Below are 26,848 nucleotides of genomic sequence, written 5' to 3'. Positions count from 1 at the left end.
GTTGGACCCTCTGCAGTTTGCCTACAGGGCAAACAGATCAGTGGATGATGCAGTGAACATGGGGCAGCACTTCATCCTGCAACACCTTGACCAGCCAGGATCCTGTTTGTGGACTTCAGCATAACATTCAACAATATCATACCTAAAACATCCTCACCGCCAAACTCTCAGCTCACTGTATCTCCTGCCATCTGTCAGTGGATCTCCAGCTTCCTGACTGAGCGGCTGGGAGATGTCACATCTGGAACACGGACAACCAGCACTGGTGCACTACAGGGGTGTGTCCTTTCCCCACTGCTCTTCTCCCTTTACACAAATCACTGTACCTCCAAGGGCCCAGCTGTCAAACTCCTAAAATTTGCAGACGACACCACTGTCATTGGGACCAGGATGGTGACGAGTCTGCATATCAGCAAGAGGTTGATAAGTTGGTGCTCTGGTGCAGTCAACACAAGCTAGAGCTAAACTCTCTAAAGACTGTGGAGATGGTTGAGGACTTTAGGAAGCACGCCACAGTGCTGCCCCCCCTCACAATATCCAACAGCCCAGTGTCAAATGTGGACTCATTCAAGTTTCTGGGAATCCATCCCAGGATCTGAAGTGGGAGTCCAACATCAACGCCATCCTTAAAAAGGCACAGCTGAGGATGTACTTCCTACGGCAACTGCGGAAGCAAGGCCTACCACAAGAGCTGTTGGCCATCTTCTACACTGCCATTGAATCCATCCTCTGCACATCAAACACCATTTGGTTTGGGGCAGCCACAAAACAGGAAAGTTAAAACACAATTCGGATAGCTGAAAAAATCTTTGGTGCCCCCCTGCCCTTCCACCAAGGCTTGTACTCTAGTAGGACCAGGAAGCAGCCAGAGAACATCACCAAAGACCCCACACGTCCTGCACACACTCTCTTTAACCTCCTCCCCTCTGGCAAGTGCTACGCACAAAAAACAACCAGACACAAGAACAGCTTCTTTCCCACTGCCATCACTCTCCTGAACTGCGGATAAGTGGGGTCAGCTCCACTTTGGCCATTCACCCACTTCTCCTACACATCACATACTTATCATTCCAATATGCATCTTACACATTACATTTGCACTATTACTTTTTGCACTTTACATCCAACTTCATGTGTACTTGTCTTGATATGTCTTATTTGTACTTTTGTATATTATGTTGATATGTATATATGTATATGTATATTATTGTCTCTATTGTACAGTGTGTCTATATTACTATTTGTCTACTGAATGTAAAAGTTACTGCTACATGTCTATTTGTTTCTACTACATGCCTATTTGTTAAATGTATAGAGTTAACACCTACCGAAGTCAAATTCCTTGTGTACGTATACTTGGCCAATAAAACTGATGCTGATATTTAATCTATTATTACACGGCTCTTCATAATGCTGCAGAATGCTCCATTCACTTGAATGGGCCTTCCCAATGTTCTGTGGTCTGCTAATTCTCAATAACAGACCGCTGTCAAGGAAAATGGGCTTTGTGCTTCTATTTCACGTCTTTCATATCACTACGCAAGGACTGGAACTTCATTCAAAAGTGAAAGCAGACGGTTGATCAGCTGTGTTCTAAAGAATGTTGGATTCAAGTTCAGCGTGTGCTGTTGTCAAACTATTTGTTTCTCACCAAAAGCCACGATGAAACGGTACAAATAGGCTGTAGCCTAGGCTATGTAGGCTAAGAGTCACATTGCGGGGAGTTTATTGTTTCGTTTTGGCAAGTAGTCGTGTAATAAGTGGGATGATGTATAGAACGCCGGTCATTATTGGGAAAATAAGTCCCTTCAGGGCGGAACAAGATTTGGTTCGCCCTGTCGGGATTTATTTTTCCAATAATGACCGGCGTTCTATACATTATCCCTTACTTATGACCACCGGTCAGATAGGGATCGTCAAAGAACACGTCATGGATTAAGGCTCCATCAGACGATCACTCTGTGATTGAACTGCGAATTGAAATTGCTAATGTGACTAATTGATAATTTATTTAATAATGATTCAACTTAACATCAATAGCACTAGTACCTGTTCTTGTGAAGCAAAAGCATCTGGTGCACTTGAACTCACCATAGCGATTAATGGGTGTCAATCGTTTGATCGAACTGAATTTAAAATAGATTTTTGTTAAGTATGTGACTTGTAGACTAATGCATTGAAAACCAGATAAATATTTCACTTTTTACCGTTATGGCACAGTGTTGCCTTGAGGCAACACATCTTAAAGATATATATAGCCTACATTATAAATATTCTTTTATATATTATTTTTTTCCACAAGGATATCATAATGCATACCATAGAGGTTTCCTGAAAGGATGAGACTGAAGCTGGGGTGAGAAAAGGTAATGCCACAACAGCAAGTATAGGCCTACTTTAGCCCATTTATGATAAATGGACAGATATTTCCATAACCTGAAAGTTTCATTTATACACTGAGGGGAAGTTTTTAAAATTACATTAAAATTAGTTTGTATTTTACATACTTTTTAAATACCATTTCTCAACAACCCTGTGCAGAAATAATAAGCTACTAAGCTTCCAGGGACCCTCTGGGCAGCTATTTTATAAATGTAGACAATTTTTAGCCTTTTTTATGGGCAGCTATTTTATCCATTTTGACCATTTTTAGCCTTTTTTGCCATTTCCCCCCCACTTGCTCCTAAGCTTCTAGGGCTGCCTGAGAGCCCTCGCCAGGGCTGGGAGAGCCCTGTTGAGACCCCCTGGCCCTCTGGGCAGCACCGGCTATTTATTCAATGGCTTATTTTGTGAGTTTTGAGCATTTCACAAAATGGTTGATGTAAATGGGAGTATGGGCTGGGCAGAATTGCATGATAGCTATTCAACACTGCAACAATTTGCCAATTCATGTTTTTATAGTTTTGGTATAATCTTCAAATTAATGTTGATGGTATGGCCATAATTTTGAACAAATCTCCTCATTGCCTCTAAGAGGCAAGTAGGCAGATTTTTATTTTTTAAGGCCAGTTATTTCATGGATCCAGTGTACTATACATCCTGATAACGTTCCCTCGGCCTTTGGAATTAAAATAACCCCACATCACATACCCTTCAACATACCTAGAGATTGGGATGGTTTTATCTCAGTTAGCCTAATAACTGGTTTGATTTGCATTGAGAGATGATCTTATGGAAAGTACCCCATGCCAACCGTGAGATATGGTAAAGGGTATGTGATGATGATATGGGGTTATTTTAATTCCAAAGGAACTTTATCAGGTAATGCTGAAAATATTGTAAACTGTTGTCTGTATATGGTGACTGTAATTGGAAATAAACAGTAACTCCCATGGAATTGTTTATTTAAAAAAAATGGAATGGCAGATGTACAAAGATGTAAAATCAAAACATTGCGGTGCGCACATATTTACTACAAACATTTTATTTTCTCTTGATCAAACATAGAAATACAACAACAAATTCACAGAAAAACCAGATTTTAACAGACCAGATTTAAGTTTTTTTTTTTTTTTTTTTTTTTTTTTAAAGAGTTGGGAGAGAAATCAATTCACATAGACTAAACTGAAAGATGAAAAAAAAAAAGTATGTGTAGCAGTGAGGTCCTTCCTTGGTTCCTTTCTTTTTTTAGCCTCCAAGAACTCCAATGAGTTCCTCAGTACAGAAATCACTCTCCCACCACCTCTCACAGAGGTGCTCAGTTGATCCCAAACCATCTGTATACCTCAGTTGTAAATGAAGTTAAACCTGTGGAGAAAACAAACAAACATCACCACTGAGAATGACATGGGACTACATTCTTCCAGCAAAAAGTTCATGCCCAACTCAGAATACATCAGTTGTTGGTATTGGTTGGTGCTCGCATCAAGGGCTTGTGGTCTGTCTAGTTATGTTGCTGATCGGATAAATGGCCACAGCAACCATGAAGAATGAGTGAAGAATTTGTTGGTAGTTGGTATTTGTGGGTGCCCACAGAAGGGCTTGCATTTTGTTTTGTTGCCGATCAGATCATAAACAGTTGCAGCAACAAATGGGATTGACTGAAGAATTTGTTGATATTTGTGGGTGCCCGCATCAAGGGTGTGGTCATGTTGCTGATCGGATCATAAACAGCCACAGCAATGAAGACGAATGACCGAAGAATTGGTTGGTTTTGTTGATAGAGAACCCATCGTGAGTGTAGAGGGGGGGTGGGTCTGAGACGTGAGACACCACTGTTGAGCCTTCTGGGGGTGTGGTGGGCCTAATTCAATGAAACACTGACGAAGGAAAGTGCCTGCTTGATAACCCCCCGTGAAATGCTCTTGAAGGCTGCTCTGTTGGCGATGTTTTTTGGCCCACAAAGGTTGCTTTGTTGGTGATTTTGTTTTTGATGGTAAATAGGCTTGGTTGTTGGTTGGCTGCTGTGGGAAATCCCCTACCTATAGCATAAGGAATTTAACACAGCTCCTGTGTATATCTGAAATTACAACAGCACACAAAGATTCTCACTGTACAATAAAATCTGCCCAGTAACACAAATACACTTAACTTACACGCATAAATATAGTTTCCCCTTCATGTTTGCCAACATCAATCAGTCAGGGAAGGGACTGACCCATTCCACACAAACAACTTGTGTCAAAATATGATAACCAAATTTGGGGATTAAAGTTATGCAGCAGTAGCTATAGAATGCAGATAGACCATAAAGGAGAATTCCAGTGATTTTTCCCACAAATTTCTGTTTCCAGAGGTCACCGAGTACTGTCGGCACAAAAAAAAAAAATCAATCAGTTCTACCTAGCTTGAGTTGCTGCTAGACTGAGCTACACTCTGGGGGCATGCTCATGAGCCTATATGTTCATGCCCCAAAGTGTAGCACTGTAGCTGCCTGGCAGCTCTAGCAACAACTCGAGCTAGGTAGAACTGATTGGTTTCCTTCTTTTTTCGTACCGATAATACCCGGTGACCTCAAGAAACAGTGATTCCTGTAAAAAAATGCCGTAATTCTCCTTTAAGGATTAGGTTTGTAACCCCGGGAAGGTTACACATTAAGGTAACAATGATCAGTTAGACATGAGAGCACAGTCCTACCTGCTTAACAGCTGTGGGAGACTGGAGATGATGGGTCCATAGCCTGGAGCATTGTCGTACAGTTCAAACAGAGGCGCTGCCACCAGTTTGTAGTTCTTAGGCACGGCAAACAGTGCTAAAGTGCCAAAGATGGTCAAAGAAATAAAACAATTAAAGTGGTCAGTGGCAGTGCAAGCTGACCAATAGTCTCACATCTCTTCGCTTATAGTAAGCGAGAAAATATAGAACGTCATTTTCTTACCTTTTTCCTGTAGCTGTACTAGGAACAGTTTCTTATGCTCTTTGGGCTTGGTTATATGTGCTGGAATGTAGGGGTACTGAAGAAGAAGCAATCATGTTAGTTCATCAATGCTGTTTAACCCAACCTCGAGTCAGACATAATAACACTGATATAAGATAAAACACTGCAGATGTTAAAACACATGCGAGACAACACCTACCTATACTATACTTTTGTAATGTTTATGTTGTGTCTTAGTCTGGCTTTCACCAGACCAAGCACAATCTTTTAAGACTGAACATTAGCAGAGCTGCCAACTCTCACACATTGAGAGTGAGATTCATTCATTTGATTGGCTCCACGCGCTCTTATCAAATGTGTGAGGGTTGGCAGTATAATTTGTATTTTAGTATATTTAGCATATTCTTTAGCTTCTACTGTCCTTATTGCTTAGTTGTGTTTTTATATTATATACTTTAATTACTCTTTCTGCTGTTAAAGAATGTGTTTGTGTTGTCTGTATGCTGCTGAGACCTTGAATTTCCCCTGGGGATCAATAAAGTATCCATCTATCCATCTATCTATTAGTCTGGGGAGTCCGCTATGTATTTTCTACTGCACAAGAGACGTGATCGGCGGGCATAGTTCAAATGACTCTGTACGCAATTAGATGGTCAGATTGGTGAATGACTAACGACCAGTGACGTTTACAGAGCGACTCGAAAACTACAGGCTCTCCCGCTATCGTCATAGTTTTAAACCTGCCAATTGCGCGCCAGGTGGATAAGCCAGTTTGTGATTGGCCCCCGCAAAAGTGTAACGGAAGCAGGAGAAAGAGATGTACAAGTTTCCAGCCTGAGCTGCAGGGTGGAAAAGAAACCACCATCAGATCAGACTGGGTTCACCCAGCCTAGTTGTGTCTACCAGTCACAGAAACCTTACTAGATACATGATGAACATTTTAAAATAATTGGTACATTTCCTTTTTTCCCACAAAGGTCAAGCTTAACGATCTGTTGCCATACTTAAAAAAAAAAAAAATGGAACTGACCTGTGGGGGCTCAAAATTTGGCCTCCACCAATTTCCAATGCAGTCATCAATCACCCAGTCTTGCTTTACTCCATCTTGCCTCCCCAAAATCTAACAAAGACAAGAAGACAGTTGAGTTGAGATGTTAGACATGCCGTGCAACTTTGCAATGATGATGAGAATATAAAAGCTGTAACTGTACCTCTGTCATCAAACGTTTTAGACCTTCCACTTCATCTTCACCTGGATTCAACTCGCCACCTGGCCTGCAGATACACAAGTCATACGTACGTGTAAATATGTATAGTATCTATGTTTGCAAACAGTGATAAGCGCCAATTCGTCTAGTACTTAAAATGTTTGCAATGGAAACGAATGAATGTGTGAATTGATTCGCGCAGCTGGGATGAACTCATTTAAACCATTGAAGAAACTCGCATGCTTCTTTATGAATTAGGCTACACCTCTAGGAAGCAAACGAAGTTACTTACAGTTTAAAGAAAGTAGTTCCAAGCTGCAACAAGAGAACGTGAGGCAATCTGTGTTCGTGTACAATGAGGACTCCCTCCACTGTCCGCCTCATTCCAATCTTCTCGAATTCTTCGCGCATTCGCTGGAACCGAGCAGCTACAGAGCTGTCTTTCTCATACAACGGTTCTTTTGTGCCAAATGTGTAATTCGTAAGCGGGTACCTGAAAGAGTAAACGAAATAAAACTGGTATGAAAAACGTAAGAGGGACAATTACGTAACTAACGTGTGAATGAGTCTTTGTCAATACATCTAAGTTAGCAAGTCGGCTAACAGAAGCCAACTTGCAAATGTTGCAATGCTAGCTGGCGACATAAAAAAAAACTACACTATCATGTAATTACTTTGGGACATGGTTTAATGTTTTGATCAACAGTACTTACAGGTTGATGGTTCTCTCTAGGGTAAGAGGTTTGGCCGGCGGACTGATGTATTTATTCCCGAATTGATTGACTCCACGGGGCCAACCGGTTGATGATCGGTTGGGTGGAACGACCGACATAGTTGAGGCACAATTATTTATACTTATGTGTAATCTATGATATGCACTCAAGAATTACAGTAGAAATGCAAACTACTCTAATAATCCTTTTAAAAGTGGAAGTTGTATTATCGTGCAAGAAAACGCACTGCTCCACTTGAAACTACATCCGGGTTATTCAAGCGCGATTATAAATTTTACGACCGTTCTGCGACACACATTGTAGCTTTACGACAATCAGAGTGATGGAGAAAACACCATAGATATTAATTTCTATGCACAACCAGAGAATGTCTACAACCAGAGCCCGTCTACAGTGTAACAGAATAAAGATGACATTAACACAAATATCATGATGTGAGAGAAGAGAGAACAACTGAACTTGATTCCATTTTAAAATCGTTGTCCCAAGTGATGTGTCATGGGTCTGCTGCTTGTTAATTTAAAGAAACAGTGTACTTTTCATAGGCAGATAAAGTCGCATTACGGGGGATGCCCAATTTCTTCCCCATCAAGAGCCAAACATGAATCAGGGAGGGCCACGGGCCAAATCTAAATGTTCAAGTCGTGGACCATTACATTGAAATGTATTGCATGTGTGCAAAATGTACATTGTATAAAATCTTTGCACTGTGTTTACAGTACTTTTATTAATACTGTACTCTATACTCATTGAACATCCATATGGCTGTTTTAAGTAGTAGAAATATACGGTGTATCTGAAGCAGGGATGGGCAGTATTTCTAATACAAGTAGGCCTTAATGAACTTACTTTCATAGCCTAGGTAGGTTAGCAACACCAGATTGAGAAATGCAAGTAAGCAGATCTTTAACGTTATTATTCTATTTATTGTCATCAAAACTGCAGAGGAACGAACACGTTATAGGGCAGTCTAGACATCTCAAAAGTAATTTCAGGGAGGTATCATGAAGCCCTGTATATATATAATAAATAAATAAATAAATACTATAAAGTCAGTACACCAAATAAGTAGGCTAATTGTGAAAATAAAATATGTAGATCTTGGCAACTAGCCATCTAGTATAGGCCTGAATAATATGCACATGAATTGACACTAGTTTTGCAATCATTTAACCCATCATGGGCAATGCTAACACTGTTACAAACAGTGCAGCATGCAAGACTAGGCCTATCATTATTTTTTACTCTTATAAACAAGGGTACACTTTGAAATGGGTCTTACATTTTCCTTTTTTGGGGGCACTGACTCTGCCGTGACTCTCCTGTTCCTAGATACACTGAACTGATTTAGTTCGGGAGAAAAGAGATAAAAAGCCCGCCTACACTGAAAACTGATTGGTTGATTTAGCGAAACAGGCCAATCAGGATGCTCTCTGTCTTGGATGCGCTCAGACACACATGCACCACCCCTCTCTCTCCCCCCTGTTGTGTGCGCGCTACACTCACGGTACCGATCCACTTGCACGACACGTCATACGCATGGGGTCGCGCTGCCTCCCCTCATTCAGTCGTGTGTGGGCGTTTTGTTTAAAATGTCAGTTACCAGCTCATACTCAGTTCGTTTTAACGTATCTTAAGTGTTTTTCCACAAATGGACCACAATTTTAAGCATGTACACAGTATACAACACATTAATAGCCTAACCAAACTATGCAAGCCATTTCGAAATACTGTTTTATTTAAACTACTCAATGCAATCTCAAATCCTCACCAGAAACACCAACAGTCAATATATTCATCCAAATCCTAGTTTCGTTTGTTTTATGGCCTACTGGGTGGTCGTGGAAGAGATCGTTAAAACATTATTTGTCTTGTAAGCGGAACCAAAATTTCACAGGCACTGTTGTGGTAGTACAAAGGACCTACAACCTTGTGCTTTCATTGGATAGCCGCCTCACGTTCAACGGATTCATTTGCATAAAGCTGGGCATCGGCCAGCTTTTTGACGCGCGACATTATTTCAAATGCAGCGCTGCCTTCCCGGAATGCTTTATGGTTTGCGTTAAAGTAAACTTGACATCACCCATAGGACTAGAGTGGAATGCGACATGACAAAATGAAGTGAAGTACAAATGAAGTAGATCTGTACCGTCAGATGCACACGCGATTTTAGGTCACCCTCTTGCGTGCGCGCTCTTGATCGCTCGCTCTAGATTCCAAATTAGTGTTGCGCTCGGTGCATTTCGGAGATGATAACAAGATCTCTTTCAGTCGAACTACTCGGCGTTAACCAATGGGAATACATTCCACGATCACATGATCGCACTGAAGTCCTCTTATAGGTCCTGCTAAGGTTCTGTTGGCGCGAAACAGCTCGGCTATAATATGCCACCGCGGCCAACAACAATCACTTTCATTCTTCAGCGACGTCGCTAAGAAGTTCCACAAGAAAGGAAATCAGTCTTGCGAGCAAGAGGAAAGCAGATGTCGGGGGAGGAGAAGACAGAACGGGGGAGACAGCAGGTGTCATCGGCTTCAACCTTTTTTCCAGAAGAGGAAGACGCCTTTGGACGCCCCTGGTGATGCGCTTGCGCTCCCGGAGCGGCTGCTGGTTGAGCAGGGAGAGGCAACTTTGCCCGGGACGGCCGCAGGGTCCCCCGCTAGCATTTTTGCTCCGCAGGCAGCTCTCTTGATTCTGATGATGATGACAGGGTGTCCCTCGTCGCCTCGGAGAGCTGCTCGCTGGAACAGCAGGGCCTAGTCGAGAGCGCAGGGGATGAAGCTCCACCGGAGTCTTCCCCCCTCTCCCGGGAGCAGCCGGAGTGCCAGGGCTCCTTAATGGACAGGTCATACTACGAGCACCGTCCAGGGAGAAAAGGTCTCTCCCCCTCCCAGCCTTGCCCAACTTCCTGGCGGAGGTACAGAAGTCAAGAAAGCCATACTCTGGCCGGTCCCTGTTGCAGGGCTTCGTCCCCCTTTTCTGCCCTGAATGGGCGGAGGACCAGGGGCTGGCTCACCTCCCAGAGGTGGAGGAGATGCTAGCGCGTACCTTTGCCCCCAGGGAGCATCAGGCTGAGGGCCGCCTACACAACCATCAAAACCCTGTCGGGTTACGGCTGGCCAGGCATCTAAGGCGTATGTGTGGTGGCAGGCTTGTCAGGCTCTCAACACGGTGGCTTTTCTCCAGGTGTACGCCGGGGAGAGTATGCGGTTGGCCGCCGAGGAGGAAGGGACCTCGACCCCGCAAGCATCAAGGTGCACTGCTCTGGCGCAGAGCAGGGCGATGGGCCATTTGGTGGTGCTGGTTCGTCACCTGTGGCTCACACTGTCACAGCTGCCAGACAGGGAGAAGATCTCGGTGCTCGACGCGCCACTGACCCCCTCGGGATTGTTCGGGCCAACATGAGGGAGCGTTTTGAAGCAGCACAAAAGAGCGCGGACGCGCTGAAAAGCTTTCTGCCTCGGCGAGAGGGGATCTCCTGCCCCGCTGCACAAGTGGCGACAATGGCCAAGCACCGTGTGCGGGCAAGGCACAGGCGTGCACCACACCCGCAGCGGCAGCAGCAACAACAGCGGCAGCAGCAGGGACCGTCCGGCTGCAGAGATGCACCTTCCAGCCGCGGCAGGACGGGCAGTCAAGGCGAGGCTGGAAGCGGGGCAGGGAGCAGTCCGCTTCACGCCCAGCCCCCACCGGCCAACCCCTGGCGAGGGTTGGGACAGTCACAGGAGGTTGGCGAGCCGTTCCCCAAGCACGCCAGGGTTCTCCCAAGTGACAGTTTGTGTGCAGTTGCGCTGTTGTGTCCACAAGCACTTGTTAACAAACAAATGAAAAAATAAATACTCACGCACGCGCAGACAATCCCCTACCTGGGACTGGAGCTTGATGCGGTGGGCATGACAGTGAAATTGTCTCAGGCACGTCAGGCAGGCCTTCAGCACTGCATTAGCAGTTTTCGGTGAGACATTGTGGTCACCGTGCGCCAGTGTCTGCACCTTCTGGGGCTGATGGCGGCGGCTTCACATGCGGTTCCCCTTGGCCTTCTCCACATGCGAGATCTCCAAGCATGGTTTGCAGCGCTCCGCGCACATCCTGTCAGGGACAGACACAAGCACGTTCGAGTAGATTGGGGATGCTGGAGAGCTCTTGCCTATTGGCGCACCCCCCGAGAACCTCTCAGTCGGGGCCCCGCTGGTGAGAGTAGCCCACAGACAGGTTGTGACTACAGATGCCAGCCTCCTTGGCTGGGGAGGGGTATGCGACAGCCGAGCGATCAGGGGGACATGGAACAGACAGCTACAGCGGCTGCACATAAATCCTCTGTAAATATGTATTTGATAGAAAAGGAAAGTTTTTTGCTAAAAGTTTTAAATCTGTTCCAATAGGAGTTCTGACCAGGAATCCATGGAGAAAACTTTGACCAAAAAATAGGCCTAATGTTTCCAGCAGATGACCTGTCTAACTGGTTTCGGGCCAGTGTGCCAGGGGCTTAGGGTGGGACAGCTGAGCCTCCAACCAGCCGGTTCCCATTTTTGGGAACTAGGCTTGCCATCAGGACTCCCTCCAGGAAGAGATGTGGCTCCAGGCGTCGGCCAGTCCAGTCGCCCGACGCCACGCCTCCTGTGGCTAGCCCTGAGGTGCCTGCTCCTGTGCCCGCAGCCGAGTCCGCTCCTGTGCCGTGGATGACAGTGGATGACAGTCATTGTCATTGTCCAAGATGTTAATTAGTTTGTTCAGGGTCCTTTTGTCTGATATTGAAGTGATGCACTCCAGTTCAGCTCCCACGACAGAGCCAGCTTTCCTTACCAGCCTGTCTAGTCGCCCAGCATCCCTGGTATGCTGGTATAAGTCATCGGCGTTAGTTTGAGAACATTTTTGAAATATTGTTTTGATGTGTTGAATGAAAGTCAATAGGAGCTGTAAATCTCAGAATAGCGGTGACCAAAGAATATTTCTCCAGATAGCGTGACAGCAGTTGGATCCTTCACCCATCCAACTTTGGCTTTTGTGTGTGGCGCCCTAGATATTATAAAACTTTCTAATAAAGCTTTACAATATCTATATGTGTGGCGCTTCTACTAGGCCCATTTCATTTCTTATCGGCTATGGGTCCAAGAATAGCATAGATTTAGTAGCTCAAGGCTGCATAATAGGCTAGCCTATGGCACGTGAAAAACAGAAATGAAATAAGAAGAAAGCCTTTTCTAAAGAATTATTCACCATATATGCCATATGTTCCACTAACCAGCAGAGGGCAGCTGGTTTCTGGCAGGCTATGGTTTCTGGAGTTGATTCATTCATAGGAGTATAGGATTCATATCTATTTCATGTAAATATTTCACATTTATTTTGCAAAAAAATATTCAGTATTCTGAAAAGTACACTGAAAAGCATAGTATGTATGGGCCTGAGCTAAAAGCCCGTGTCGGGTCGTGATGACGTCACTGGAACTTCCCGGTGGCGCTCTCCGGTTGCGACAATGGTGTCATTCGGGGGAGCCAGCTATATGGAAGTTGTTGTTGCTGAGCTTTAAATCGATGATGTGAAGCATAGTGAGGACACAATGAAGACACGTAAAGGATAATCATGATGGGGGAAACTATTCACTCTTTAGATTTCATAATGAGAAACTCTGTTGTCTTCATAGACTAAAATTTGTTTCCAATAACATTATATCAACAACGCGGCCCCTCAACGGCATGAAGCGAATCACCGAGCTAACTTGTTCAGAGCCTCCGGGAAATACAGTGTCTCCTCCCGCTAACAGGCAACACCAAGAGTCGTTGACTGTAGACGAGTTCACCGTACCCGAGGAAAAGCAGGCTGAACTAAAGTGCGCAAAGTCCAGAGTGGAGCAGGTTTTCCGTGTAGATTTTACCATTATAGGACTCCTTGATCATACAGGAGCTCACGGAAGTCAAGCATCGAGGCAAATTTGGTTGAAGCTAATGGGAAAGAGAGAAAATGTTCTGAAGGCAAAGGTAAAGTGGACCTTTGTAACAGTAACTTATACTTGTGCTTTTTGATTCATCCAGTGTATAACGTTAACAGTGTTATTAATTAACTACATCTTCGGTTAGTAAAAACTTATTAAAGTTGCTAAGAAAGTGGAGAGCAAAATGGCTAGCTGGCTGGGTCTAGGTGGCTAACGTTAGCTACATTTATATTAGCAGGCATTGAGTCGGCCTATCGATGTTAGGATGGCCTAAATAACGTTAGGTAACTGACGTTATTTGGTCAGTTAACATTACCTTGCTAGATACTAGCTAGCTCAGGTAATCCGTAGTTTTGTTACTCTATCATTAACTGACATTCTGGCGTGGGTAACCTGTCTCGGCAATTAGATTTTGCCCAGTGTGTGGTCGTTTTCAAAAGTAATAATAATAATAATTAACGGTAATCCTAGGTAAATATACTTTTGATTCCGAAAGAGAAGGTAGCTATTGTTAACAAGTTGTGATCTTGAAGTATCTAAAGTTCATCATACGAGGAGGACATGAACTTTACTAGCTACCGTTAAAAAAAAATGATGAAGTTCTTAAAGGGAACAAGTTGCTAATTCAGATGCTGAACAGCTGATGTTTCAGACAGACTAAGGTTAGCTGTCAGTACAAAAATGATTGTCTGCTACGTTATTGACATTGTTTGCTACAGTTATTGACTGTGGTGTTGACATTCTCATCCTTTCGGTATCAGTTGCGCTCTAGTCCTGTCACTTTAGCCATTTAGTCATTGGTTCGCATAACGTTACACCCTTGACATTTCTCCTTTTTCCCGTTCACTGACCGAGGGGAAAATACCCATTTGTATGCAAGCAAATCTGACCTGCCCCCCATCTTGAGATGTTTATGTCTGCACGTGTGCAAAGCGTGCTTGTTTACTTTAGCATGAGTACGTCTGTCAGGCGGAAAACGTCATCGACGGTGCCAGTAAAACTGGAATCTCCAGTAGTCCCTTCTGGGCAGGACTAGAACGGAAACCCCAATAAACCTAAACCGGCTACTCTGCCAGGTCGTTCCCCTTACTCACTGCAAAGCTTGTCGAGTTAATCACGCACAGTTTCGAACACAGAAGAGGACCAGGATTAAGACTAGTTCAGGTCTTGGTCAGAGCAATTCATTTCTTAATAATGCTAGAATGTGACCACCAAGAAGCAGCTAATGTATTTTTATTTATCTGTGGTAAATGGTTATATATAGATCTTCCGCTCTGCAACAACAGCTGATTTTGTATGATTTTGAAGTCACTACAAGTCCTACTTGTGTCACCATATAGCCAACTGCCTTTTATAGTACATTGACACATGAGTTGCAACACACATGTGGACACATGCACACTGTTCTCAAATTTTCTGTTGTGTCGAATCAATGAGATACAGGCAAAACATTTGACCTGCTTGTGCTAGTTGTTGGCCTGAATGAGGTTTCTTAATCAATAACATTGTCAATCCATCAATAGTTTTAGACCTTTGAGAATCTTTTCTCATTCAGAGTGTGAAAAATAGTGTGTATTATTAAATGCATTTTTACAATAATAGAAAGTATTAATAGTAATAATAAAAAAAACATTCTTCTGTAATGTATAAAGTTGTGCTGTTCAGCTATACAGTGTTGCTGATGTTGTCCTTGTGCTGTGTTGGCAGGAGTATGTGAAGGGTCTGTGTGCCCCAGAGCTGCAGAAGGAGGAGCGCTACCCAGTGGACATGCACTGCATCTTCGCGGGGGCCCGTGGCCTCTTCCTGGAGCGGTTGCTGCGTGACACCAGTGCCGAGGTGGTCCTGCTGGAGCCAGGCCGCCTACGAGTGCAAGGCCGGGCCGAGGCGGTTGTCATGGCCCAGAGCCGTGTACAGCAGTTTGTGGCGCTCTTCCACGAGAAGCGCAGCCTGCCCGGTGAGCGAGAGCCATCTGTCAAGCGAGCCTTCAAGACCTTCGTGGAGGAGCGCACGGACAAGTACGCCATGGAGCTGCTGGTGCTGCCCAGCGCTCTGAAGGAGGAGCTGCTAGGGCTGGCGCAGAGCCCCACGCTCGCCTCCCCGGTCGGGGGAGGCCCGACGCTGGCGGCCACCGCAGAGCTGGAGCAGGACCGCTCCCAGGCCAGCACACCCATCACTGAGCTGTCCCATCACATCCAGGACACCAGCTTTGAGGACAGGGTCATGGGGCAAGAGGGGATGGCCGGGCAGCTGACCAACGGGAGGCCCACACACAAGCGGCGGTCGTCGGAGAGCGAGCAGCGCAACACGAAGCGGCAGTACTCGCTCGAGAGGAGGGAGGAGGAGCTGGGCGCAGAAAGGGAGACTGAGAGGCAAGGTCAGGGTCTGCGGCAGCGGGAGGCAAGCCAGACGCGTGCCAAAACGCCAGTGGCTAAAATGGGCGCCGCGGTGCTGCTGGACCCTTGCGAGAGCACACCGGACGAGACGGTGAGCCCCGAGACCAATCTGCGCTGTCTCGTCAACTTCTTCCGCACCATGGGCTACGAGCAGGACGTGGTGGAGCGCGTCGTCAGGGAGACGGGCCAGACGGAGGACACCTTTCTGCTGCTAGAGCGCATTGTGGAAGAGACCCAGCGTGACAAGACCCACCAGCAGGGGGTGGCCTCACGCACCTCGCGCACCCCTGACCCCTCCTCATCATCGTCGTCATCTTCCTCCTCCTCTTCCTCGTCCACCATGTTGTCCTGCGTGTCCAGAGACAAGGACAAAATGCTAGTCAGACCCATGCCAGACATCAAGGCCAAAGAGAATATTCGGCCCACTGGTGGTAATCAGGGGGCGGCACTAAAGAAGAGTGGCGCCGCGGCGCAGAACGATGTGTACGAGGTCATCTGTATAGACGACGACAGTGAAGGAATGATGGAGACGACCCAAGGGCCTAAGGCCAGGACAATAGCCCGCTTCGACCTGTCCTCCGAGCCCAAGCTGGACTACCTCTCTCGGGGAGGCATGCAAACCATGGGGCCCATGCGGGTGGAGAGCGTGACCGCTCTGCGGAGCTCCTCGCAGTGCCCGCCCCTCGTGCCCGACACGCGGCCCAGCTGCTCCTACCAGACTATTGCTGGGCGAATGCCCCAGGTCCGTGCGGAGCCCTCTGCTTCCTCCAAATCTGCCCCCCTTACAGGGGTGTCTCGCTTCCAGCAGTCTCTGCGGACACCTTACCGATTGGTGCTGCAAGATGAACCAGGCCGGTCTGATCTTCGGCATGTGATCATAGATGGCAGTAACGTGGCCATGTCGTAAGTTTCACCCTTCTGCAGACTAACATTACCCAGCCTCCACGGGATTTCTTTTAACCTGTGCTTACATTGCAGCAAGTACTGATGCATTTACATAGCATTTACCTGTTAAGCGATATAAATGGATGTTCGGCTCTGAGGCTAACCCATTATTATTAAGTGCATTCTCTACTAGAATTAAACAGTGCAGACTTCTCAAAGTTTATTTCCGTTATACCCGTACACTGTATGTGTGCACATCCATCCGTGTTAAAGTTGTGAGCTCAGGTGCAGTGCGTGGGTTGCACTCTTAGTGGTGAATCTAGGGACTCTTCGCTCAACGTTCATTTACACACTTGTTTCTCTCTGATGGTATCTTTGATGTACCTCAAAGAGCCCCGACACTCCAATGTCTCTCGTTCCCTTTCTGTTTCGTTCTGTACTTTTGTCTTCCCCTCGCCCCCTCCCTGAACCCTGCTTCACCCCCTCACCTCGCCACAGGGTGTTTTTCCTCTCTTACTAAACCCTTTGTCACAGGCCTTCCAGGAACCAAGAGCAAACTCTCCAGGTACTTAGCCACTAAACTAATGAGTGCAGGTACTGAACTGAGCCTGCCGTGGCAAAAGTACTCAGAATGTGAACTCTGCAGCTCCTAGTCTGTGTCATTTTAAAATTCCAAAAGTCGGCTTTATCTGTTCTGGGAACTTGAACTGGCCTTGTCTGCTGTCACAATTATACAGACATGTCAACAACACATTTCATTATATTGTTATTATAGATTTTTTATAATGTCAGAAATAAGTCCCCTGACACACATATACTGTACATACATACACACACACTTTAGAACAGGACAATATGTATATTCTCTATAGAGATAAGAATATAAATATAAATAAATGAAATAAAATAAAATTAAGTTATGCTGGAGTCTCTCAGCTTATGACAGTGTGAAATGTATCTTGCTGCTAGAGTGGCTGAATGTCCCTCTCCTGAGAGGATAGCCAGTTTTTCATGTGTGCCCATGGTTTCAAAGTTTGGGTAATATGTTTTAAAGCTAGGGAAAGATGCATCTCTTATGTCTTTATATTTATCACAGTGAAGAAGAAAGTGCTCCTCTGTCTCAACCTTCCCTGTCTGGCAGTGACCACATATTCTTTCCTTTTTGGGCAGCCAGGTTTTCCTGTGCCTGCCTGTTTCCACTGTAAGATTGTGGTCTCTCTCTCTCTCTCTCTCTCTATGTGTCCATCACAACTGAGACAATGGACAGATATTTCGGCCATTGTCGGCCTTGTGAACTGATATCGTCTTTCGGCAAATTTATGACATTTACCGATGGCAGTGGCTGATGTTTATCTGTTATATTACATCAATTTCGCTTAAAGTAAATGTTGTGCTATGAAGGTCTGAAAGACTTGAAATTGGTTGTTCTTTATAAATAGTTTTGTTTCCACTCGACTCAAGGATATAATTATCAACAAAAACAAAGACAAAAATATCGGCATCGGCTATCAGCCAAATTGTTATTTTATACATTGGTATTGATATCAGCCCAGAATTTCACAATCGGTGCATCCCTACATAGTAGTCACTGATTCAGTTACAGCTGAGGCATTGGACATGTGGCTGAAGTAGGTCAAAAATGAGCAACATGGAAGCACAGACAGGGAGTTTTTTCATTTAAAGTGGGTGCAGAAGGTGACTGCTCGGACTGTCTGAATGAACTCCAGATGTTCTGCCTGAGACACAAACAGTAGAGCAAACAGTGATGATGAGGCTACTGTGAGCATTTTACTTTATTGAATTGAATTGATTGAATGGCTGATGGATCATAGTGCCAAGTTAGCAAGAAAATGGCTGGCAATGACTTGTGGTCCTGCTGACTGAATAAAGGTGCCAGGATGAATTGAGAAGGCTGAGGATATGTGAGTCGCTGAAGCCAGTGTTTGGGGTAAGGGAATATGCAAGCTGCGTAATCAAAAATGTGATCAATGAGGGCAACAATAGCTGAATGGAGGCGGTCGTGGCGACACTGATGTGACGCATTGCTTCTTATCTAAGCTCCTACCCATCCAGACTGCACAGGGTCACTGCTCAGGGCCGCACACACGTCACACTTGTAGTGCGCCATACAAAGGCTATGGCATGTTTGCGCCTGCAGGCGTATGTGTGAAGAGATATGCATGCAGTCTGCAGAGAGGATTGTGTTCTGCATATTGCAGTCAAATGTGTAGTCTTTGAATTTTTTATGTCAACGTGCCAGACAAAGGTGAATCTCAAAGACTTGACAAGGGGGAGTTCTATACTATTTTTTTTTCCAGGAATGTTTTTAGGGTCTTTTTTGCATATTACCTATTTACATTTCCAGACTGGGTTATTTTACTATCAACGTCAGTAGCGGTGGATTTAGTATCACTTCCTGTTTGAAATCACTTTCTCTCTCACCAGGGGGAAGTTCCAGAGCCCTTCTGTCACCACACTCTCTATGGTCTGCTATGTGGTGTTACTGCTGTTGTTGTTGTCAGGCAGTTGCTGTCATGGTTGTTAAGTGGGTATCACTAGAAGTTTTCAATAATCTAAGACAGGTTGGCTAAATCAATCATATAAGCCAGCCTGCTTGCTAAAGCCGATGTTTAAAAAGGCAGCTTAAATTCTTTTCTCATAAACACATAGATCCTTCATGCTAATTGGCCTGTCAAAAGCCGAGCGTTTGTATTCAGCAGAGAGGTCAGGTCTGCTGGTACTTTTCCTCTCACCCTTGCATTGACCCTATCTGTCCATCTTGGCAACAGAGTGTTTATCTATCAACTCGAATGTGCTGGATTTCCTGTTGATGGGGCCGGGAGCGCATGTGTGAAGAGGGGATTTTCGGCAGGCCTGCCCCTCTCTGCGCAGGTTGGGTTGACAGACGTATGGTGCAGACGTACGAGACAAATTAGACTTGCAGTGCGTGATGCCTTAAGGTCATGATTTTAGGCCGGAAGAGCCACCACAGCTGTGCTGGACTCCACCAGGGGCCTGTCCTATGCTTTTGCTGAATCTCACTGAGCTTGAGTTTGCATGCATTTACATTAGGCTTAGACATTTACATTACAGGTCAAAAACCCTGTAGAACACTGAGGGCCCACTGTTTCTGAACAGTACTTGCTATCCCCAAATTCACCTATGCTCCAGCAGTTGACTTCCAAAAGCTTCTGATGTGATTTGTGAAAGGAATTTCTGTTTGAGTAGAGCAGAGAGGATGGCTACTCTAAGTGAGTGCAACATTACTGAAGTGAACACTCAATCATTACCGCAATTTCCCAACTATTAGTCACAGCTTATACATTGATTTTGCAAAATTTCTTCAGCTTTGAAGTTAATACGGGGGCAGTTAATGTGGTATTAAAATAGTTTTGTTTCTTTTAACTGGCATAAAACACTGTCATGCGGCTTATACACAATGCGGCTAATACTTAGAAAATTACTGTATTAAAGACACTTATTTCTTCATAATCACAGTAGAAGCATGTCCTGCTGTGCCACTATGACTTAGTGGAAAGACCATTTTGCTGATGTGAACGTGTGTCAAGTTCAAGCTAGATAAGCACAGGAAGATTATTATATTCTTTAAAAAAACAAGTACCGCTAGTTCTGCATAGTTACTTGAGACACATCATTCAACTCCCATTTGATTTTGAGTTTAGTTTAGTTTAGTTACACTTAAAGTGTACGGTTGAATTAATATGCATATTGACTCATGACTGATCCAACCTCTATCCTCTACAGCCATGGCAACCACCGCATCTTCTCCTGTCGTGGCATAGCCATTGCCGTGGAGCACTTCTGGAGGAGAGGGCACCGAGAGATCACTGTCTTTGTCCCCCAGTGGAGGCAGAAAAGAGACCCCAACATCACAGGTGAGCCCCTGAACCAGCCTGGGACATAAGACACAGAAATAATAACAAGGAAGAATCAGGGGACATGATGAATATAGGCATTGACGTTGACATTGTAGCTTGATTTATATGAAATCACAGAAACAAATCAGTCCTAGTTTTCAGATGGTAACCCCAACCTAAGACACCTGTGAATCTGTTTGGTCTTTCAGCCAAAGCAGCAGAGAATCGAAAACCCTCTGCATTAGAGCTCTCTACATATCTTAATTTCTGCCTTGGAAAATATTTGGCCATACAGGTCCAACTACAGTTTGTTGACATGCTGCAAGACTAGAATATAGAAGATAGGTGAAAGAATGTTTATGATAGGAATGCATGGTTTGTCTAAGGATTGTCTATGATAGGAATGCATGGTTTACGTGTTGAGGTAAGTCTTTGAGAAAAGTCCTTTGTGCAGTGTATGACATTGAAAGATATTAATCTAATCCTATAAGAAGCAACTAGAATCCATTGTAAATTCTTGAAATCAATATACTTTATCGTATTGCATCTAGCTATTTCATTTTTAGATTATCAATTACTCAGTCAATGACTACCTCCCATGGCTTTGAAGATACAGTGGAGAAGTCATGAATGATACCAGTAGGCACCAAACCCTATATGTGGGTTGTGACTCACACTAGGAAACTAGGTGTGTAGCATACAGTGCAAAGCAGCAATCTCATGGCTGCAGTATTGCAGCATTAAGGAGCAGCTAAGGGTGCAATGCACCGCCTGTTCTCCAGTAAGGCTCTGAGTCAGAGAGGATAACTGCGGCTTCAGAAAGAACCCTATCATAGATTTCTGCCATTCTCTAACTCATTGTTAGATCAGCTAATTAGTGAAATTGTCTGTTAAGTGTACAGATAGAACCAATACATGGTAGAAGTTTTCTACCTCTGCTCTGAGTACATGTTCTAATATGCCCCCCTATATCTCTCTCTCTCTCTCTCTCTCTCTCTCTCTCTCTCTCTCTCTCTCTCTCTCTCTCTCAGAACAACACTTCCTGAGCCAGCTAGAGGACCTGAGGCTTCTGTCCTTCACCCCCTCCCGAGAAGTGTGTGGACAGCGCATATCGTCCCACGATGACCGGTATGGCCCAAGGCTGACATCAGCTCATCACACCAGATCAGGCATACTCAACCTCAAATCCTGTAAAAGCCATAAAACCAGATTGATTGACTTCCAATCACACACAAGAGCAGATCAGGCATATTCAGAATCAGCCTTAAATCATATCAAACCAGATCAGGCATACTCACCCTGAAAATCACATCAAACCAGATCAGGCATACTCACCCTGAAAATCACATCAAACCGGTTTATGCATACTCAACTTCCAATCACACAAGACCAGATCAGGCATACTCGGGCCCATGTCGCATAAGATAAGATCAGACATACTTTTCCCGCAATGAGCCCAGGTCAGGTGTACTTTTATCATGCATGGCTTTGTCTTCATCATCTCCTAGTCTTTGACTTTATATGAAAAGTGTCTGCTAAATGAAATAATTAAAACACACAGACTAAACACACACAACTTGTCACTGATTTCCCCCCGTCTCAATGGCAAACTCAATTGTCACACAGTTGTCACATTTCAGCTGTATGATTCACCACTACCATGGAGTCACTATCTGACAAAGTATCAGAGCGCACATAACACACTGTGCCCTTCTCCACCCCCTACCGCAATTTACGAACATCCACAACTGAACCTACAAGCGCAGTTGAATGAAGTTAACTGATGACAACATTATAAAGAATCAAACGCTTAGCGATCATGAAATAATACCATACATGATAAGATGTCAACAAGCAGAGATGAAGATCAGTAGTGCTACTCAAACTACTTGTGCACATAGGCTATGGAAGATTGGTCAAATCTAGCAAGTAGGAAAGTTTAAGTGAATGTCGTGAAAGTAAGACATTCGAAAGGCTAACGAAAGTTAAGGTTGCTTTTGATATAATACAGACACAAAACTGGCGATTCTGTTGTCTTTGAAAGGTTCTCTTGATGGGAACATCACATTGATGCATTTAACTGCAATTTGGATTAACACCTGCTTTTACAAGTCGGAAGTTTTTAGGCGCTGAATAGACGTGCGTTTTCACCAGCAGTTTTTGTACATACCGCGAAATGCATAATTAGGCGCTCTTTACGCTTCTCCTCCCATCTCTTTACGCTAAACTCCCACTTTCCCCTAGATCCTCCCATGAATGCATATGCATGACACGGAAACGCGCAGTTTGCCATTTTCAGCTCCCGCGAGAGGCAGTCTGCATTTTGACCTCAATGTGGCCTCTTTGTACATACCTCACAATGTTTCTACATGCACGTTGCGAAACAAATACGCCTGAAGTGGGCGCAAAAGCGTTAGTACATCTGGCCCTCAGGCCTCTGTAGTGCCCTCTTGATGTCATTTGTTTGATTTGGCCAATAAGGGTTCCTCTGAAAAAGGAACTGAGCTGGAAAGAGAGCTCCACCCTGTGGTTGTCCACCAGAGACTAACTTCCATGCCTTTTCAGGTTCCTGCTCCATCTGGCAGAGAAGACGGACGGGGTCATCGTCACAAACGACAACCTGCGGGACTTTGTGAGCACCTCGGAGGCATGGCGGAGAATCATTCAGGACCGGTGAGTGAGAGCCACTGTAAGATGGCCATGTTTCATCACATTCAGCTGGTCAGTCACAGAGTTCACAACACCACAGGCAATAACAACCAGTCAGTAAGGTTCTGTGTGTTAAAGCTCCACATTGCTAGTGAAGTGACGCGACCTCTAATAACCCCCACGGTGCGTATTGTGTTAGTATTGTTAGTATGGATGAACTTGACTGAAAAATGTGTTCATGTGAATGTGACTGCTGTGGCTTCAACAGACTCCTGCCTTTCACCTTTGTGGAGGACCACTTCATGATCCCAGATGACCCTTTAGGGAAACATGGTCCCCATGTGGATGTTTTCTTACGCAAAGACAGCAGGTGTGTTTATGTCAAGGCTAGCCACGTATACAACTCAGAACTTTTTTTGGCTTCACTTTTCACCTTTTTGAAATCCCATGAACAGTGACTTAAGTCGTTTCAAGGTTGTTGCTAATACCCACCCCTGGTCTAGTGTCTCTAGAAGACACTGCATCTTGTTAACATGTTAGTTGACCTGTGGATCATCATGTCAACAATGGTAATATGTTTCCTATAATCATTTCTCTCTGTCTTTGTTTCTGTCTCCTTTCTCTCCACAAGAACCAGGCCAGCCAGCCGTCCACAGCAGCGTTCAGATTTCTGTCCCACCCCCGCGGGTCATATGCAGCAGTCCAGCCCCCCTCAGCCTCGCCTCGCATCTCACTGGCCCCACTCGGGGGCCCCTGGCTGGAACCCGCCGCCCCGGTCCTCGCCCTCCACCTCGCCCCCTCCGCAGCGCTCGGCCTCGGAGACGTCGGAGCTCAAGAGGCAGCTGTACGACATCTTCCCCGACCAGAAGCCCAACATCGACCGCATCCTCAGCGACCACCCTTACATGCGCGACCTGAACGCGTTGTCCGGTCTCCTGCTGGGATGAAGAGCTCTCCTGGACGATCTCCTGGACGAGCGCCTTAACACTCGTTCATAAAGCACACACACACACTCACACACTGTGTAACACAGTAATCCCTTTTGTTCTTGTAGAGAAGAGCTTAAAGTTTTTATGCTTGCAGAAAAGACCCAGTTTGCTTTTTTTGAGGTTCAGGGTGAAATGATCAGAGGACTACAACCCCCAGGGTGCCATCTTTGTTGTGAACGTCTTGCTCTTCTGTCTTTATTAGGTTCACAATCAGCATTCACAAAGCACCGTGACCACCTCAAGCACAATGTACACCCACTGCACCCTGGCTCAGCCACATTTATGGTGAACTGAAAGCAAAACAAACCAACACAACGAAACCCTTTTGAATGTTGCTGATATGCACAGTCCAAGTGGCATATGTCTTGTGCTGTACATACTTGTTATATAACTTAATGTGCCCAGACATTTTTATTTCATGCTGTTTGGCTGAAATGATCATGGTCGAACTGGCTTTGCTGTATGGATATTTGGGTCCTGTGTTCCCTTTGTAATGTATAGTTCCTTTTCAGTTGGTCTTTGTATATATGTCAACCAAGTGACTTGTTGGACTGTTGAGCTATACTTTCAGTTTATTGCAGCACACAGGGGTCTTTTTCTCCCAACAATGTTGAGTTGCTAAAAAGATCAGTTGCTGGTAATCAGTGAATCATCATGGTGCACCACGGGAAATATAACACTTTTGTACCCCATTCTATATGTATATAGGCATATACTATATAGAACATAAACATTACTACATCATCAGTATTCTGTTATTTAAAGTTCTATGTATGGGTTGGATGCTCCTGTTCCTATCTCTGATGACTGGTTTGTTTCTAGAGACTCTCTCGACATCCCAGTAGGCTTTCATAAACAGTCACCATGTCCGCTGGGCCTGAACATTTCCCCATGTTACTTAATAAGCTGGCCTGATGTACCAAACCTGTTGTGCAATGCACCACATTCTCAAGCCGAGCAATAGCAATGTGAACACCATGACCACAAACTCTGGCCTTAAACAAATTTCAGTCTGTTTATTTTGCCACCACCAGAGGGAGTGGTTGAACCATACTTTTTCTTCCTACCTGCATTCTGATCTTCTCTCGTTGAGATTATTGGCCCCACACTCAGTTGAAACATGGATCCCTCTGTGGTGTATATTTGTATAGGAATGTGCGCTTCATGGAGCTGTGTTCTAGTCTGTCAATGTGTGTGCACACAGTCTCACTCACATTGGCCACATCCACAACGGCTTTCTTGGCTCTCTTGACCTCTGTGTTCAGTGCCCCCTTACTTTGTCTTCAGCAGGAAATGGTGATTTGTGGACCTTTACTTTGTGATGGATGTGTCAGTTATGCCCTGTGTATGATATAGACTGGGTATGTGGTCACCTCTGTGGGCATCTCACAGGTTGACTGCAGAGGTTTAGGCCAGCTGCCCTGCACTGGCTGAGTGGTGAATAAAGGCCTTGTGTTTACAATGAAGACCAAAAGTCACCTTTGTCATCTGTTTCATATGACCCCCTAAAGTTTGCTCTTGCTGTGTCGTAGGAGCTTGGAGACAGAGCTGAATACTCAACATGGTATAATACATCTGGAGTTTGGAGAAACAGCCAAAGTACAGTGAGAGTTACCAAGACTAAAATTTTTTGGTAAAATAATTCTATTCCAATTCAATTTGGAGAGAGCTGCTAAGAAGGCCTAGTAATGGTGGGGAAAGGAAAGTTACAGCATCTCAAAGTTAAGAAGATCATTTGGAATAGAGCGCTGTCTGTAGGGGGCGACATAAAGCCTCAACACTCTCGACGTTGGCTGACCTTGGTCCACTCCAAACAGTCAGATCGCAATGACTTGCAGAAGACCCCCAATCAAAACCCACTGCCACGTTCCCAAAAAGCGGCAGGGGTTTCGTAATCCAATTAGAGCATGGTGTGGTGCAGTGACATAACTTGTCACTTTCATTTCACGGCTCCAGCACTGTCCAACTCTATCAATGGGAATATTCTATTGACACTGCTATTACAGAATTCTATCTAAGGACTGTTATTATTGTGTTTTGCAGAAATCTACAAGACCATAGCTTTCCTTTTGAAAACTCACATAGTTTGAAAAAAATGCAAATTTCATTAGGTCCATTTTTCAATTAAACAAATTCAGACATAGCTTGCATGCAATTGTGCAATTCAAAATGCATTATGATACTTGAATGCACAGCTAAATTGCATCTGACCTTTACTCATGCAGACGTCAGGGATAGTCTGTCAGAGGAGGGGAGTCCCTGACTTCCACCTATTAGCTCACACATGGATCAAGTGCCTATTCATTACGTAACACCCATGCTCCACTGCCAGCCTCATTACACAAACCTGTCAGGTGAGTGTTTCAGTGTCGTTACACCTCCACCATGCTGTCATGGATGGGGAGTGTCTGGAAAAAGGATCAGCATCTTGGAATACATGTTAAATGAGACATCAATGTGTTTGGGATAAATGGCTAATGGCTGTTGGTGAGAGGCAAACTGCATAGCATTTACCAAATAAGACCGTAACCACAAACACAGTTCTACTGATGTGTGTCATTTCTCCTCTATAACACTGATCCTTTGGCTTGAGTCTCCAGCTAGGCTCATATCATGCCTCATTTCACAACGTTAAGTCTTTAAAAACATACCTGTTGTTCAAATAAGATCCCCTTAATCATATCTCAAGCCCTGGGGGAAATTACATACATTCATGAAAGAGCAAATTACATTTTAAACGACAAACTACAAAGCCATGCACTGTTCCCATGTCAGCTTTACGCCCATTAAGGCACACAGTAATATTCGGAGGCTGTTTTTCTTTTTTTTATCTTAGTTAAGTGTTATATCATTTTATCCTAT

The 26,848-nt window shown here is 44.7% G+C and overlaps 2 protein-coding genes across 3 annotated transcripts; one reads left to right on the top strand and one right to left on the bottom strand.

Annotated features, from left to right (window-relative positions):
* Window positions 1-3,408: 3,408 nt before the first annotated feature.
* Window positions 3,409-7,530, bottom strand: nudt21 (nudix hydrolase 21). 2 transcript variants are annotated; one of them, XM_048257078.1, is made up of 8 exons: window positions 7,239-7,530; window positions 6,818-7,018; window positions 6,529-6,592; window positions 6,348-6,437; window positions 5,318-5,393; window positions 5,077-5,191; window positions 4,422-4,459; window positions 3,409-3,747 (listed from the first exon to the last, which is right to left on the bottom strand). In XM_048257078.1, exons 1-7 carry the CDS (start codon window positions 7,355-7,357, stop codon window positions 4,438-4,440), a joined length of 687 nt encoding a protein of 228 aa, XP_048113035.1. In that variant the 5' UTR covers window positions 7,358-7,530; the 3' UTR covers window positions 3,409-3,747; window positions 4,422-4,437. The 2 variants fall into 2 exon arrangements, with proteins under 2 accessions (XP_048113035.1, XP_048113034.1); XM_048257077.1 differs by lacking the exon at window positions 4,422-4,459 and having other exon boundaries at window positions 7,239-7,529.
* Window positions 7,531-12,730: 5,200 nt separating this feature from the next.
* Window positions 12,731-25,464, top strand: n4bp1 (nedd4 binding protein 1). The gene is made up of 7 exons (XM_048257790.1): window positions 12,731-13,238; window positions 14,900-16,488; window positions 20,236-20,366; window positions 21,380-21,476; window positions 22,914-23,021; window positions 23,266-23,367; window positions 23,629-25,464. Exons 1-7 carry the CDS (start codon window positions 12,957-12,959, stop codon window positions 23,942-23,944), a joined length of 2,625 nt encoding a protein of 874 aa, XP_048113747.1. The 5' UTR covers window positions 12,731-12,956; the 3' UTR covers window positions 23,945-25,464.
* The last annotated feature ends 1,384 nt before the right edge of the window (window positions 25,465-26,848 follow it).

Source organism: Alosa alosa, chromosome 11 (assembly GCF_017589495.1).
Source record: "Alosa alosa isolate M-15738 ecotype Scorff River chromosome 11, AALO_Geno_1.1, whole genome shotgun sequence".
Lineage (NCBI taxonomy): Eukaryota > Metazoa > Chordata > Actinopteri > Clupeiformes > Clupeidae > Alosa > Alosa alosa.
The sequence above is the reverse complement of the archived record's forward strand: the minus strand, read 5'-3'. Positions and strand labels throughout refer to the sequence as shown.